Source organism: Macaca fascicularis, chromosome 17, assembly GCF_037993035.2.
Source record: "Macaca fascicularis isolate 582-1 chromosome 17, T2T-MFA8v1.1".
NCBI lineage: Eukaryota > Metazoa > Chordata > Mammalia > Primates > Cercopithecidae > Macaca > Macaca fascicularis.
Window position 1 is genome coordinate 31,899,570 of NC_088391.1, and position 16,206 is coordinate 31,915,775.

General features: G+C 37.0%; 1 protein-coding gene across 2 annotated transcripts in view; it reads right to left on the bottom strand.

Moving 5' to 3' along the window:
* Positions 1–12,768: 12,768 nt before the first annotated feature.
* CNMD (chondromodulin) overlaps positions 12,769–16,206 on the bottom strand; it is a 36,491-nt gene continuing 33,053 nt past the window's right edge. Inside the window, exon 7 of one of the 2 annotated variants that reach the window (XM_005585933.4) lies at positions 12,769–13,294. In XM_005585933.4, coding sequence (XP_005585990.2) covers positions 13,082–13,294 — 213 coding nt within the window. In that variant the 3' untranslated portion in view covers positions 12,769–13,081. Of the gene's footprint in view, positions 13,298–16,206 lie in introns of both variants that reach the window. The other variant, XM_005585932.4, reaches the window with a different exon arrangement.

The following is a 16,206-nucleotide window of genomic DNA, read 5'->3' on the forward strand; positions in this document are numbered from 1 at the left end:
TAGCTGCTTTTTAAAAAAAATATAGTACTATCTTTGGTTGTTTTTAAAGGACATATTATCTAGAATATGCTTACCTATTGGCTAGATTTGCTAAGTGTTGTGGGATTTGGGATTTTGCTGGTCTAAAGGGAGTTTGTAAAACACATGACTGAAAGCATTATAAAACGCACCTTGTCAAATACATTAGATTTATAGGTCAAGGGAATTTTGAAAAGTAAGCTAGCTTGCTGCTCAAGAATCCCACTCTAAAGTACTGCTTTGTTTAATCATTCTAGATAATGGAAGCTTGTAAGCCTCCAGAAAGTTAAAACAAAAAACTTCATTCTGATTGAGAGCCTCTTAACTCTATCCTTATTCTCTGCTATCTCATTATAGCTATTAATTGTTCCCTCTTTGTTTCTAGACTCCAATTTTCATTTCTCAAATTTTGGTTCTCTTAGTGCTCTTAGTAGCCTTTTGTTTGTTCAGAATGTATATATTTTTCCTCTTAAGTGTTTCCTTTCCCTTTTAAGGTTAGCCCTGGAATACATATCTTTCTTGGTCTTATAGACTTCATCTCTTCTGATTTCCATAATAATTGGCGCCTTGATGACTCCAGAATTCTCCCACTGTCTTCAAAGAGAATTATCTGCTGCTTTGAACTCTGCTATCTAGTAATCTCGTTAGGTATCTATACCACAAGTTTGAAACATCAAGGTCAATTTTGATAATTTCCTGTCTTACGTGTTAATACCCATTCAGAGTTGATTGCCAACTAACAAACTCAGTCTTTAGCACTGACACTTACTGGCCAATCTGTTTTCTCTCTATAGGGAATGAAATGGAATGGAGAAAGAGGATAGCTTGCATTAATAACTTAGCTTTTAAGAACATTTTTATTCCTTTTTAAAAAAAGTTTTTAGAGACACGGTCTTGCTGTATCACCCAGGCTGGAGTGCAGTGGCACAATCATGGCTCACTGTAGCCTCCAACTCCTAAGCTTAAGTAATCCTCTTGCCTCAGCTTCCCAAAGTGCTGGGATTACAGGTGTGAGCCACTGTGCCTGGCCCACATTTTCTTTCTTGGCTCACTGTAGCCTTGATCTTTCAGGCTCAAATGATTCTCCCATCTCAGCCTCCTGAGTAGCTGGGACCACAGGCATGCACCACCACGACTGGCTAATTTATGTATTTTTTTTTTTTGTAGAACCAGGTTTCACTGTGTGCCCAGGCTCGTCTCGAACTTCTGGGCTCAAGTTATCTTCCTGCCTCAGCCTCCCCAAAATGCTAGGATTACAGGAGTGAGCCACTACAGTGGCCCGGTCATGAACTTCAAGTAAATGTTTAAAATGGAGATATATCACAATGCTATTATGAGTTATTTAGATAGAAATGTTAATTTAGTTCAGTACTTAAATATTTTTTGGCTATGCTTTCCCATTTTACCTTTCTCTACTCCCTCCTCAGTTACCTACATACTGGATTAGATTATTGATCTCTGAGATATATCTCTGACCCAGAGCAAAACTGCATATTAATTTACCATCTAATCGGCCTAATGCACTTAAATTCCTTTGGAATCTTTCTTGTTCAGATTAGTGTGCATCTCTCTGAACTTGTAGCTTTACTGACATTTCCAAAAAAAGGTAGAAGGTTTCTAGGTGGTGGTTGTTTTTCTTAGTTCCTAGAGCCACTTACCCTTTGTAACTAGCTCTAAAGAAGTACATCTTTTGCTCATACCTGCTACTGTAACCATATGAGAGTATGGATTTAAGTTATTTCTGCCTAGAGGAACTAGAGAGATGATAAAAGCTAGAAGGACAAAATGCTGGTTTCTTGCAGGGAAGGGTCATACGTAGTTTTAAATAAAAGGGATCATCTCTTTTGATGCGGTTTCCCATTCTCCATCTGTGCATTTTTTAAATTGTAAGATCATTTTACACCGAGAGATTTTATTTTCGGAACTTGTGGGGAAAATATTGATTTACCTACAAATGTTACTATTTGGAGCCATCCTTGTGTTTTGTTTCTGAGATTAATTTAACTCTTAGCCTCACTTCCTACCTTAGTAAAGTTGCCACTCCAAGTCAGCTAAAATCATATACAATTCTAACCCGTTACTGCAAATAGTGGTAGTGACTGTGTACTAGCATTTCTTATGGACTGGGTGGCACTATCTCATTTTTAATAGCCCTTCAATAGCATCTCATTATTGCAAATCAGAAAGATAATGGGGCCAAAGTAAAGCTCTTTGCCTAAGTCACTCTACTAGTAAGTAAGTGCAGTAGCTGGGATTTGAACCCAGACCTGTCAGACTCCATTACCCATACAACTGCAGTCTTCTCATCAGATGTGGAATGAATGATTTTTATTACCAAATCAGCTGATCGGAAATGGAAGCAGAGAATATGCAAGTTAAAGAACTAATTTTTTTTTTTTTTTTTGAGACGGAGTCTCACTCTGTTCCTCAGCCTGGAATGCAGTGGTGCAATCTCGGCCCACTGAAGCCTCCACTTCCTGGGTTCAAGCGATTCTTCTACCTCAGCCTCCTGAGTAGCTGGGGTTACAGGTGTGTGCTGCCACACTGCCATGCCCAGCTAATTTTTGTATTTTTAATAGAGACGAGGTTTCACCATGTTGGTCAGGCTGGTCTTGAACTCCTGACCTCATGATCCATCCACCTTGGCCTCCCAAAATGCTGGGATTACAGGTGTGAGCCACTGTGCCCAGCCAAGAACTAATTCTTACATATGAGCTGGGAAGATATGTTCCTAGAGATCCTCACTTTAAGTAGGAAAGCTTATTAGGAATCCAAATCTCTTGCCTCATACAGAAAGTAATGCAAAGAAGTAGTCTGATTTTTGAGAGGGTGATGTTTTTCTCAAATCCAGATTACAGAGAAACAGTATACCTTTAACAACTGTTGCATGTGTAAGAAGACTGGCACATGATGTCAGTGAAATTCTTTTTTTCCTTTAACTTGAGAGCGCTCATACCAGTTCCGTTGTACAAATGCTGAGATTGTTTCAAGGTTTTATTCCTACAGACATGTTAGGATTTGTGTATCACTGATTTCTCCAATAAAATTAGAATAATTCAGGTTAGTTCCTTTTTCCTAACTTATGTTAGTTAGCATTTTCTGTGTGTGTGTATATATATATATATTTTTTTCTTTTTTTCTTTTTTTTTTTTTAAATTTTGGCTTGTCTTGAGTCTTCTGGATACTTGGTATGCCTTCACATATGAATTTTTGGTTTTATTTTTACATTGAGACTTCTGCCTATATCATTGACTTTATTTTTTCCTATGATTAAAGGATTCAGTTATAACAAAAAGATGTTTCAGAAACACTACTATTTACCTAAAGGTAATTTTCAGTTTCTTTAGAAGGAGTTAGGAAAATGGTCCTTAATACCTATATGGGGTTTTCTTAAAAACCGTACCCTACAATGCAGCCACAAAAGCTCTAAATAATAAACAATTGTGCATACTATTAATATATATTTAATGCTTTTGTTAAGTACATGAAAAGACAGTATTGCATAATGGTTAAATTCGTGGACTCTGAAGCCATCCTGTGGGGATCATCCTGGCTACATTGCTTACTAGCTGTGTGACAGTGGATAGGTGCTTAATGTCTCTGTGCCTCAGTTTTTGTGTCTTTATAAAGGAGATAATAGGATCCACCTCATGCCTCATGGTCTGAGTTGAATGAATTCATGTAACTCCACAGTTATCTTAATCCAAAAGGCTCAAAATACTAAGGTTTTGTGTGTGAGTGTGTGTGTGTGTGTGTGTGTGCGCGCGCGCGCACATTTGTATGACGAGTGATATAAAACCCAACCTGAATTTATACTATGTATAGTCAGATTTTGCTGCAGAAATACTAAATGTTTAATTATAGAATGCTAGCACTGATCCTGCTGAAATTGTTACAAAATACAGCAGTTGCCCCTTATCTGTGGCAGATACATTCCAAGACCCCCAGTACTGAATGCTGTATATACTACATTTTTTTCTATATACATATACCTATGATAAAGTTTATAAATTAGGCACAGTAAGATATTAATAATAAAATAGAATATACAATATGCTGCAATAAAACTTATGTAAACAGTTATTTTTGGACAATAGTTGACTATGGGTCACTGAAATTGTGGAAAGCAAAACCGTGGATAAAGGGGAATTACTATTAATGGTCTATCTATATTGCATTATCTTCTAAAATCCAAAATTCTGACTTCAAAAACTCATCTGGTCTGAAGGTTTTGGAATTATGTATCTATGTGTGTGAAGTGCAAAGAGCAGTGCTTCATGTAACAGATAACATCAGAGATCCTAGGCTGGAAAGTGTAAATCCTAGAGAAGCTTTTTTTGTGTTGTAAGTTCAGTCTTGCAAGATTTGGAATTCTCTCTGAGGAAAGTATATCAGCCAGTTAACAATTGTTACTGTAATTTATAAAATTTCTACTTTGGAGAGCATAAGAGTTCATGAAAAGTTTTTAATAAATTTTAATAATTTTACTTACAGAGATCTTAGTTATGTAAGTATTGTCAGCAGCACTTTATAAAGAGTTGTAAAATAAAATGGTGGCAGAAAATATCAACTGTTTGTAGAATGTTAAGGGACTTCCTTCCGAAATTCTCTGGTTTTCATTTCAATTTCAAAGCTCAAAACAGAAGGTAAAACTATTAGGATCTGTAAAAAATGCAAGGTACAAAATCACACTGTTTATAAACCACAGATTATCTTGTTATTCCCATCAGTGAAAAGAAGCTGATAGACGTTTTTATGAGTTAGTTCATCAATCTTCTTCTTACCCCAAATGAATCAGTGTGCAGCAGATACAAGTGTATAGACATTAATATGGGCTCACTCTCAGCTGGGAGTTCTCACAACTATCACTTTTTACTGATTATCTGTTTTCTAAACTTTTTCTGTGACTTGAATTGACTAAAAGTGAACACATTCATAAGTAATGAGCTTAGGCCGAGGATATATATCCAGTGGGGGATGAAACATGCTTAAGAAAATGAGTGCATTTCCTTGACTTTATTATTATTATTATTACTAGTTTGCTATTTCAAAACAATTGACTTTAAAAAATTATACTTCACCACAGAGACAGTTGTTGTTTTGTAATGGAAGGAGGAGTAACTTACTAATCTAGACTCTTAGAATCCCAGTTCTGATACTTTAATAATTGTGTGTTTTGAGGGCAAGTGACTTATCTGAACTTTTTTCTTATTTATAACACTGGATGATAACCCTCAGGATTGTGAGGATTTAATAACTAAGTCCTGACTCAAATTATGTGATCGATAAATGCTACTTAAGTGTAAAGTCTTTGATTTATTTTTCCCCTCAGTCCTGTTTGGTGTTGAAATTCTTCAAAGGAGGGTGAGTCTGGCATTTACCTGCTATTCAAGAGTTTTCAGAATTCAACCCCAGCCAAAATTTTTAGCCACATCTCTTGTCACTGCTTTGCTGTGTACTAAAGCTCCCAGACACACAAAAATCTTTTAGACATAGTCAAACTTTTTCTTTAAAGGAGACTTACAGTCTCTATTGCGTATTCTTTGTTTTTAGTGTTCAGACATCTGCTGTATCTGAATATGTTATGTATTTTCATTCCTTTTTCTGCCCCTCCTGGGCATCTCCAGTTTCATACTGATGTGTCAAAACTGAATTTGTATGCTACCTCCAGGAAAGCAACCTAGTCTTTTGCTACTCTGTTACTGACTTTTGTGGCATTGGATTGGGTTATTTGCTTATGGTTGAGTCATCATTGGATCCTTTGATGGAGTCATACCAAAACTACAGTGTGTCATGAGCATGCTTGAGAGTGCTGATCTATTCCTTGTTTGTCAGATCAGTACATTAATTGATTCATTTCTTCCCCCGTGTGACTGAGCTTCTTGAGTGTGGGGGCTGGCTTCCATCTTTGTATGTGTAGCACCTGGTGCATACAGAACAGGCTCTCAGAATTGGATGGATTTGCTCATGGTCTTATCACTGCACAGAATGCCCTTATTTTCTTCCATTCATTCTATGAGACCTCAATTAAAATATCAGTACTCTTGTGGAATTCCCTGCTCCAAGCCCTCTGCTGAAATGCATTGCCACTCTAGTTGTGATGTGGAGGTGCCTCATTTATGCCTCTATGATGACACCTCATGGTGTCACATATTTTAGGGTTAATTGCAGCTGTGTCTGTATTACCTTGTGTGTCTTGGTCAGTGTTACTTAAGCTTTGGATCTTTGATACATAGCATAGTGCCTTTCACATAGTATGTACTCAAATATTGGAAGTTATTCATCCCAAACTGTAGTGTTTAAAACTGGTTTTTGTTTTGTTTTGTTTTTAAATCAGCCCCTTAAAGTGGATCATGTATTTGTCAATGTAAGTAGAATAGTGATTTGTTTTAAAAAAGATGAGGTCTTGCTTTGTTGCTCAGGCTGGAGTTGAGATACCATTTTTTGGAGGGGTGTCCTGAGTTTTTAAATTTATTTATTTATTTATTTATTTATTTTTTTAAGGTAAGGTCTTGCTCTTTGCCCAGGCTGGAATGTAATGGCATGGTCACAGCTCACTACAGCCTCCATCTCCTGGGCTCAAGCAATCCTTCCTCAGCCTCCTGAGTAGTTGGGACCACAGGTATGTGCCACCACTCCAGCTAATTTTTAAATTTTGTGTAGAGATGGGGTCTCCCTACATTGCCCAGGTTGGTCTCTCAAACTCCTGGGCTCAAGCAGTCCTCCCACCTTGGCCTCCCAAAGTGTTGGGATTATAGGCGTAAGCCACTGTGCCTGGCTGATTTTTGTTTTGTTTTGTTTTTCAATGGAACAGACTGAAGTTTACTTTTTAACTAGGTTAGCCCTCCATTCATAAAAAAGTTATGAGCCCAAATGTCTTGGGTGGAGTACAGGGGAGGCCAGATCTTAAAAGCCAGGCATGGAATTAGGTTTGAGCATATATGGCAATCTGGAAACAGAGAGTGAGTCAATTTATAAGCATACCAGTCTTTGGAGACAAAAGTCTGAATTGCTCCCCAGTCCATTTTTTTTCTGGAATCCCCGAAGAAATTTTGAGAGGTTGAATACTAGAAAGCCCTCTTTGATGAGGGTTGTATACTTTATTTTTAAACAGTATTAACATCCTTGAGGCCCTCGAAGTCTTTGCTGTCAAAAACTATATACTTTTTCTTTGAGTGGGCTTTTACTTTAAGGTATGTAATAGAATAATATAGGTAACTGAAAAAGAAATTAGTTCATGACATCTACTCATTCATTTATTCACTCAGCAAGTATTCATTGATTGCCAAATATGCGTCAGACACTGAGCTAGGTGCTAGGTACTAGGTAAACAAAATTCCCTGCCTTCATGGAGCTTAGCTTGTGGTGGTGGAAAGAAGCCCTCAGCCTGAATACTCAACTTATGTCTGCCCTTTCTTAACACATTAAACTATAGGTAATGGCATATGTGAGTCTAATCTTTGTTTAGCAAAGCTATTTCTTGTTCTGGAATGTAAGTACAGTTACAACAGAATAAGTACCAAGGCAAGATTGGAGAATGACCAGTTGTGAACAGGGACTTAGGAATATGTGTAGCATAGGATTTTTTTTTAGAGTTGTTAAAATCAGATCAACAGAGCATGTTTTTATGGGCCATCTACCAAGACTAGAGGTAGCTTTGGAACCTCTTATTCTCTGGAATGCAAACATGTATTTGCATTCCATCCACTGTCAATATGAGGAGACAAAAACAAAGTCAGGATTTTAGAGCTGGAATGGATCTTAAATACTACGTAGTCCAAACCTTTGGTTTTACAGATGCACTTTTTCCAGAGTGCTGTCATCTCATATACTTTTTTATTTGTAACAGGTTTTTAATGTAACTCACTCAGATAGTTGGTGATAGATTCTCTCTTAAAACTTATTTATCCTAATCTTTTTTTTTTTTTAAGAGACAGGGTTTTGCTCTGCTGTCCAGGCACACAGTAGCTCAATCATAGCTCACTGTAACCTCCAACTCCAGGAATAAAGTGATCCTCCTGCCTCAGCCTCCCAAGTGGCTGGGACTACACTACTAGTGCACTAAGCTAATTTTTAAATTTTTTTTGTAGAGACAGGGTCTTGCGGTGTTGCCCAGGCTGCTCTCTCAACTCCTGGCCTCAAGTAATCCTTTTCGCCTTGGCTTCCCAAAGTGCTGGGATTACAAGCATGAGCCACCATGCTTAGCTGATTTACCCTAATCCTCTGCTGACCTTCTGATATCAAGACAACTAAAATTATAACATTGGGCAGCTATTTTGTATAATATATAGGGTAGTGGTTCTTAAGCTTATTGGTGAGTAACCCTCACTTGGGAAGCTTACGTTTAAAAATGTAGACCTTCATTACTTGCCTCCTGAGATTTTGGATCAGTACGTTTGAGAGAGGGTCCAGTAAATCTTTGTTGTGAATGAACTGATGGTGTTGAAGCAGGTGACCTGGAGGACTGCATGTAGAACACAGTGATGTCAAGGAGTAAAGGAGAGAACAGAAGTGAGATTAGCACTAATCACCTCTAATGCCTTATTTCCAGTAACGTTTAGATAAGGGGAAAAGCTACTTGGCTTGCTCCTTTGAAGGTTTTGTTTCCCTCTTAACGTAAAAGGTAGAAGAGAGATGCTGAATGATCCTTTTTTTCTTCTTAACCTTGGGGGTCATTATGATTAAGTTATTGAATCCATATCGCCATATGACAGCACGTGATGAAAGAAAATCAGATGTTTGTTTCAGTCGAAGTGAAACAAAATAGGAATAACTACTTGGGCAAAACACTACTTTATCACTGCTAAGATATTACTAGAACTGAGCAGAGAAAGAGTCATAGAGAGCCATGACATAGTACTAATTAATAATGAGGTACTATTGAGCGACTGGAATATTCTCAGATGATGCCTGTTTAATTACCCATAGGTGCTAAGTGAATGTTAAAAATTATGGTGCTGGTTGAATAGGCAGAGTAGAACTTGTGTTAGGGCACATCCCATGGAGATATTTTTTACTACTTAATTTTTTAGAGTTACCTCAGTAACTTAACAGGCAGGAATATAGTTTTAATGGAAACGAAACCACTTGCCTTTAACAGCGTTAGTCCTGCTAAGAGGAAGTTTTTGTTTGTCTAGTTTATTACAGGTCTTTGACTGTCAGCATATGGCAAATTTAGTATAAAAGATGGTTAATTATCTAGGCTGATGAAATATAGGCAGCTGAAAAGAAAATTCTTAGCATTCATACCTTAGAAGGAACCCTGAAGGACAGGAAGCCATAGAGATCCTGTTTTTTTAAAAAAGTAATTTCAAGTAAATTTGCAAATGCAATGCTAGTAAAAAGTGTATAGAGGTATGTCTTTCAAACTATCTTGTTACTATTAGAATTTTTGTAGCCATGTGCAGAGGAGAGAAAAGGTGTTGGATTTTCTGTGGTTCTGATTCAGTTGTAAGAATTTGGTGTGAAAAGAATGTTTGCAAAGGAGCGGGCATAAAGGGGAGAACAGGAATATGAAACACAACATCTGTAAATTACTAAATTCAGAGGGAATTTAGTGGGGGCATATCTCTTATATGGTTTTGAATAGTTTGGTGTTTTAACCAATGACTTAATTTAACTTAGTGGGTATACTGTTTCCAGTCCCATTACTGATTTTTATCCCTCTGTGATAACATACACCCAAATAAAGACTGCTATGTATTTGATTTTAAAACTATTAAGATGTAAAAAAGGTTCACTAAGCCAAACACCTTAGAAAATAGCCTCAGCTATTTGCTATGTTTAGATTATACATGCATAAAAGTATTTATGTATAGATGTACTTACTTTACCACAGTATCTAAAAATTGTAAATTGAATACTTTTGAATGTAAGCAGTTGAAGTAAAACCTGTAGTGAGTTCTTCAGTCAGTCAACACTAAACCTGTTTTGTAAATTTGATGCTAGTATTATACTGGACTTTCTCAAAATGAAGCACACCTATATATGCATATAGTATATGAGCATGCATATATGTACAGAAGCCCTTCAAAAGGAGTTCAGCTTTTATAAACACCAAAACACTCTCTGCCTGTAAATTTTCTTGCTGAAATTTGTATCATTAACTCTCAAATTTACATCTTCATGTTTGAGATATACTTTTAGGACTGTCTGTGCATGTAGACTTTGGTCAACTCCTTCCTCCTCCCTCAGTAAATCAGTTAACTTAAAAAATATATTGTGACCATTTTTATAAAATACATGTTCATAAAACAGATTAACATATTTAGCTTATACAGAAATAAAATTAAGTCAATCCACTCTCACAAAGAATTTCTATTTTGTAAAAATGTAGCTTGTATTTCAGTATAATAAAATCTGATGTAAGAAACTGTTGAGTGGGTTAAGTGGTTATTCTTAGTATATCTATTTTTTTAGTGTCACAGTTATTTGAGGTGTTGGTGGAAGGGGAGGTGTAAAAACATAAGTTTTTGCAGCCAGAAAACAAAAAGAAAACATTTTCGGTATGCTGACTAAATGGCAGTTGTCACATTTTTCCTTCCTTTCCAAGTCAAACTAGGACCTTGAAATCTAATTTGAGATGTTCCATCAGGATTGGCTTGTACCACTACTGAGAATTAAGTGAGTACCTGTAATAAAGTACCAGTAAGTCATATGTCTATACACACATGCTAACTTTTCAGTCAAGATTCAGCACAGCGAACTGAGCTGTATTTGCAACTTTTAGACTGGCCTGGTTAAAAGTAATTTGGGAAATTAGTACCAAGTTGTGAAGAAGTTTGTAATTCTTCCCTGTTGCAGTTTCTTACTTTATTGAATGCTCATCTGTCCACTTCTCTTTCAAAGTAGACCCTTATTTTCATCCTTGAATACAATTTAAGTCTCCTTTGTCATTCCTGTCCTTAATCCAACCTTGAATTTTTCCTCTGTTTTTAAATCATCCTGATTTTTTTTCTGTTAAACTGATGTCCTTGGGTATTTTAGTGACATTTCATAACATAACATAGTCCCTTTACCTGTTAGAAGTAAATGATCCATCTCCTATATTTTCATCTAATTATGAAGCTTTGAAAGGGAGCATCTTTTCAAAAGGCAACCTTTCCTTATGACCTGCTGTCCTTACTAAGATGCCTCTTTGGACTGTATCGCACCTGCTCAGTTTTCACATGGGAAGCCACCAAGGGGGATTCATCTAAGGTGAAAACTTAACCAGCTTCCTCCTTGCCTGCAACTTTTCATTGGTTCCCTATTTCCTACACACACAGACACACACGCGATATCCGCAAATTATGATATCCCCAAATTAACATGCCACTTAAAGCTTCTGCCTACGTTTCCATCTTGATATTTCCTACCCTGACCTGAATGCTGTTTTCCTGCTTGTACCATGCAGCTTCACACCTCTGGTCTTACTCAAACTCCCTCTGCCTGGAATGCAAATCTCTCACCTTCACTTGGCTAACTCCTGCTCATCCTTGAAAATCTAGAGAGCAGGCATTCTCCAAGGAGCCCATTGCCTCCATCTTTATCAAGGCTTTGTCTGGTGTGCTGAACCCTGATTATCTGTCTCTCTCATGAGACCATATGCTCTTCTGGGCTGGGATCACTAAATCATTCTCTTTATTTTTAGAACCCAGTAGAGGTTGCTGAGCCATGGGGGTGGGAGATGATATGCATAACCATTGGCGCATATTTCTTTAGTTAATAGAGTAACAACAGTTTTAAAGACTAAACATGTTAAATTCGTAGCTGTAGGAAGTAGCTGCTTCCTGAGAACAAGGTGACCATTACATGTCATTGCGGTGTCTTTCCTTCATCTCTTTTCTCCAGAGACCTAGGCTTGCTGGGTATTTCATTAAATGGAGGGATCTGAGTGTTCACCTGAAAACCAGGTTTTTAAAATTGTATCATTATAGACTTTAATTGGAAAACACCAGTATTAGGGATTTACTGTGGAATACACAGTAATAAGGTGTATTCTGAATATGAGTGTGTAGTGAAATCATGGCATCAAGACCTTTCTGTTATCTCAGAATCCTGTGTTTTGGAAAACTTACTTTTATTTTCCTTAGGAAATTTGTTTCTCTCTCAAACTGTGGGATGCAAAACTGAAATGTCAAAAATATACCTGCTCATCTTCTTGATCTAATATTTCAATTTCTAAAGACAGTCCTTGTTCCTGAGAGACTTTCTATATGTCATTATACATAAATAAACTATTCCTCCTCAGCTGTATCTGCCAAGCAACACTGTCAGCCCTGTTACTAGGAGAGTAACTTATTGGTAATTGGACTACAGCCGCAGTCTGATTTGTACTACAAAGGTAAAAATCATTATGCTGCTTCATGCCCAGTGACCACTTATTGAAAACAGATTGAGAAAGGTGTGAAGACCACCTTTTCAGAATGTCAATAAAGTCCTTCCTCCCCACAAGTCTGATTTATCTTCGACTGCATTTTTCTTTATCCTAGTGCTCTTTTCCTGGAGGTGACTCTTAACACAGGTCACATGCCAGTGCACTCAAATAATTCCCCATGAGCTTCCACATTGAGGCTAAAAATGTTCACTTTTAGATAGATTCCATTATATATCCTTTCCTTTTTATGTGTTTTTATCTGGGAATTCTGGGGGCACGTTTACAAGAGGAAGAGCAAAAAAGATTAAGAACAATTGAGAAATTCTGTACAAACAACAATGACTTATTTTCATCATGACTTAATTAAAAGGAACTCAAGTGTACGATTGAGATTTTTGACAAATTGTAAATTTTCATGTTTATTTCAAAATAGCTTTGGAAGATATAAGCAAGGGAAGACTTATGGCAAAGCAAAGCAAAAAATGACAAATAATAAAGGGGTTATGGCATTTTATACTTGAACTGCCCTTTCAGTACATTTGCACATACTAAAGTTCTGGAAAAAAATTCTGTTAAGAGTGTCAAGAAGAACCGCTCAGAGTGTAAAAGTATTTTGTGGTCCCATCAGCATCAGCGTGCCTTATGCTTCTTTGGTTGTCTCTTCAGCTAGTTCTTATTTTACAGCACATGATACATGAAGTGATTTCACACCATGCCCAAGATGCGGGCCACCCACCAGCTACAAGGCATGATGACTCTGCAGGCCGAACGGCAACCTTGATAATTATAAGGCCATGGGTAATAGCCCCCCAGGGGTTCACAGATCTTCTGGCAGTGGGTGTAGCTCCGCCTACATTCTATACAACAGATTCCTTCGTGATCCAGTCTAGGGTCGAATGTCATGCTTTCCCCTTCCTGCTGCTGTGAAATAAAAGATAATTATTTGTGGTAACTGCATAATGAGAAGGTCATAGCATGCATGTTATTTTTAAATAAGATTCTGAATTTTTCACTACTATGAGATACTGTAATCTGCTGTAAAGAGTTTTGATCTTGTTTACCTGCTGTCATTCGTAATTCCTTTTGACACCAAGGAATCTACACCTATCTCACCTGTCACTGACTAGAAAGTTGTTTTGTCTTTTAAAATGATATTCTGGAGTTTCTCCATGCCTTTAATGAACCATGGTTACCACTCAGTAACTCAGCTTGTTTTAAGTAGGAAAGCAAGAAAGGAAGCATTATGATAAAAAGTAGCATTTCTGCCACTGCTAATTCTAAGTCAGTTGAATGCTTGTGACTTCTTGCAGTAATGGCTTCCAGGCTCTTTAGAAGCACATTTTGAAACTCATCAATCTAGGCTAAAGACAGATTTCAGTTCCAGTTACACTGGCTCTGAGAACACTGTCAAGTCATTTAGTTTCTCCTGCTTTCATTTCAGTAACAGAATGGGGATGTTATCTCTATAGGGACAAAGGGGTCTCAGGAAAAGACTCCACAAAAACATGTAAAATTCAAGACCTTAAACTTTACCTTCTAGTTTTTTATGTAAGTATAGTTATATAAACACAAGATTATATTGAAGTAAAAATCTCCATCTTCACTGCTGGTGAGATTACAGAACTGGAAGGAACTCCCATCCCTCTAACCCTGCCCAGTTTACATATCTGGTTTTCCTTTTAGGGGACTTCTAAGGGTAGAGATTCTGCATTATTTTTAATATAGTATTGAAGTACATTCCCAAGAAGCCCTTATCTTAAAATTCTTGATTCAATTTAAGCCTCTTTCCTAAAGTTAGCTGATTCTGGTGTTGAAACAAAAAGTCTTTAATCATAATTTGGGATGGGGAGGAAGTTATTAAAAATTTCAGCCAGGCACAGTGGCTCACGCCTGCAATCCCAGCACTGGGAGGCTGAGGCAGGTAGATCACCTGAGGTCAGGAGTTTGAGACCAGCCTGGCCAACATGGTGAAACCAACCCCATCTCTACTAAAAAATACAAAAAAATTAGCCAGGCGTGGTTGGTGGACACCTGTAATTCCAGCTACTCAGGAGGCTGAGGTAGGAGAATCTTCTGAACCAGGAGGCGGAAGTTGAAGTGAGACTGTGCCATTGCACTCCAGCCTGGATAACAAGAGTGAAACTGTCTTGGAAAAAAAAAAAATTTCAAACATACTTGGAAAAAAAAAATATTGAACACCAGTAGACTCATCTAGACTGGACAATTGCTAATCTATTGTCAAATTTGCTTTTCCCCTTCCTGCAACAGCAAAAGATAAGGAAATAATGTCCATCAAAACAAAACTAGTATTTTAAAGTGAATTCTGAAGTGAGTTTAAAGAGAATTGGAGGAATTGTGACATTTCATCCATAAATAATTAGAATGTGCCCCCCAAAATAAGGATGTTTTCCTAAATTTACAACCAGATTGCCATTATCACAAAATTAACATGATCTGATACAACCTATATTCAAATTATGTCATCAAAATATTTATTATCTTACTCTTAAAGCATTCGTTTTTTAATTCATCAGACTCTCTCTGTTCTTTGCCTTATTTCTTGAATAAGTTAATCTGGGACAGCAAAAAGACAACAACCTCATTTATTAATTATGGGGCAGGGAGAGTTAAAAGGCCTGTCGGTTGAGGCACTTCCTTATCTGAGGGTCTGACAAAGTTTTAGGATTGAAAGATTGGGAGGAAATCTCATGTTGTTACCCTAAGATACATTTTTTTAAAGGAATAACTGAAGGACTGAGATCATGGAGATAAATGCTTTGAAAACATTTCTGCTTAAAGTCCAACATATAATAAAGGAAAAAATTGATATAATTGGAGTTTTTCAAGGGATACAGGTCACTCAAGACTGGATCCAAGGCAAAGTCACATCCTGCCCATCTGTAAAGGGACTGATGCCCTCAACCCTTGAGCCAGATTCAGCCAGCCCAGCTCCCCAGGGAATAAACAATATTAAATTTTGTTCATCTATTCAGATTCTTTTTTTTTCTTCTTCAAGCTAAGGTAGTATTATGGTGTCCTGAATTTTATGATAAGCCTTTGGTTATTTAGAAAATACTTTTTGCTCCAAGGTTTTCTAAAATATTTTTAAAATGATAAACTAGGAAATATATTGGCAACACCTGAAATAGTGTTGGACTGAATAGGCTACATAGAAAAACGTGCAGGTGACTTAGTATATGAAAAGATGCTCACCCTTACGCATAATTAAAGACAAGCAGGATAAACAACCAGGAGATAAAATTTACACCCAAGAGATTGGTGAAAGTTTTTTTTTTAAGTTTGATAATAAGTGGGTCCTTCCATTACTGTTTGCAGACATATAGCTGATGTAATTTCTTGAAAGGCAATTTGGTATCCTCCATTAAAATGTAAATCTACTTCAATGCAGCAGACTCATGCTTCAGTATTTATGCTAAACATAGACTTCCGTGTGTGTACAAAGCGGCACAATACTAATAGCTAACATTGACAAAGTTACTGCTCACCTGTGTGTCCCAAGCCCTGTGCTGAGAGCTCCACCTGCATTACCTTGATTTACTGTTGATAATCCTGTACAAATCCTGTAAGTCATATACAAGATTGTATCCTGTAGCAGTATTTGCAAACAGCAAAAGACGGAAATAATTTATAGTCATGAAAGCATAACTAAATTTCTGTACATTTATGTATACAATGAATTACTATTAAATGAATAGTAGTCATTAAATGAATGAGGTACTATGTAGGAAAACAGTCTCCAAAATACTGTAACTGGAAAGAGAGCAAGGTATAAAAGTTTTGTGTTAAAACTTTTTTTGTGTTAAAAGTGT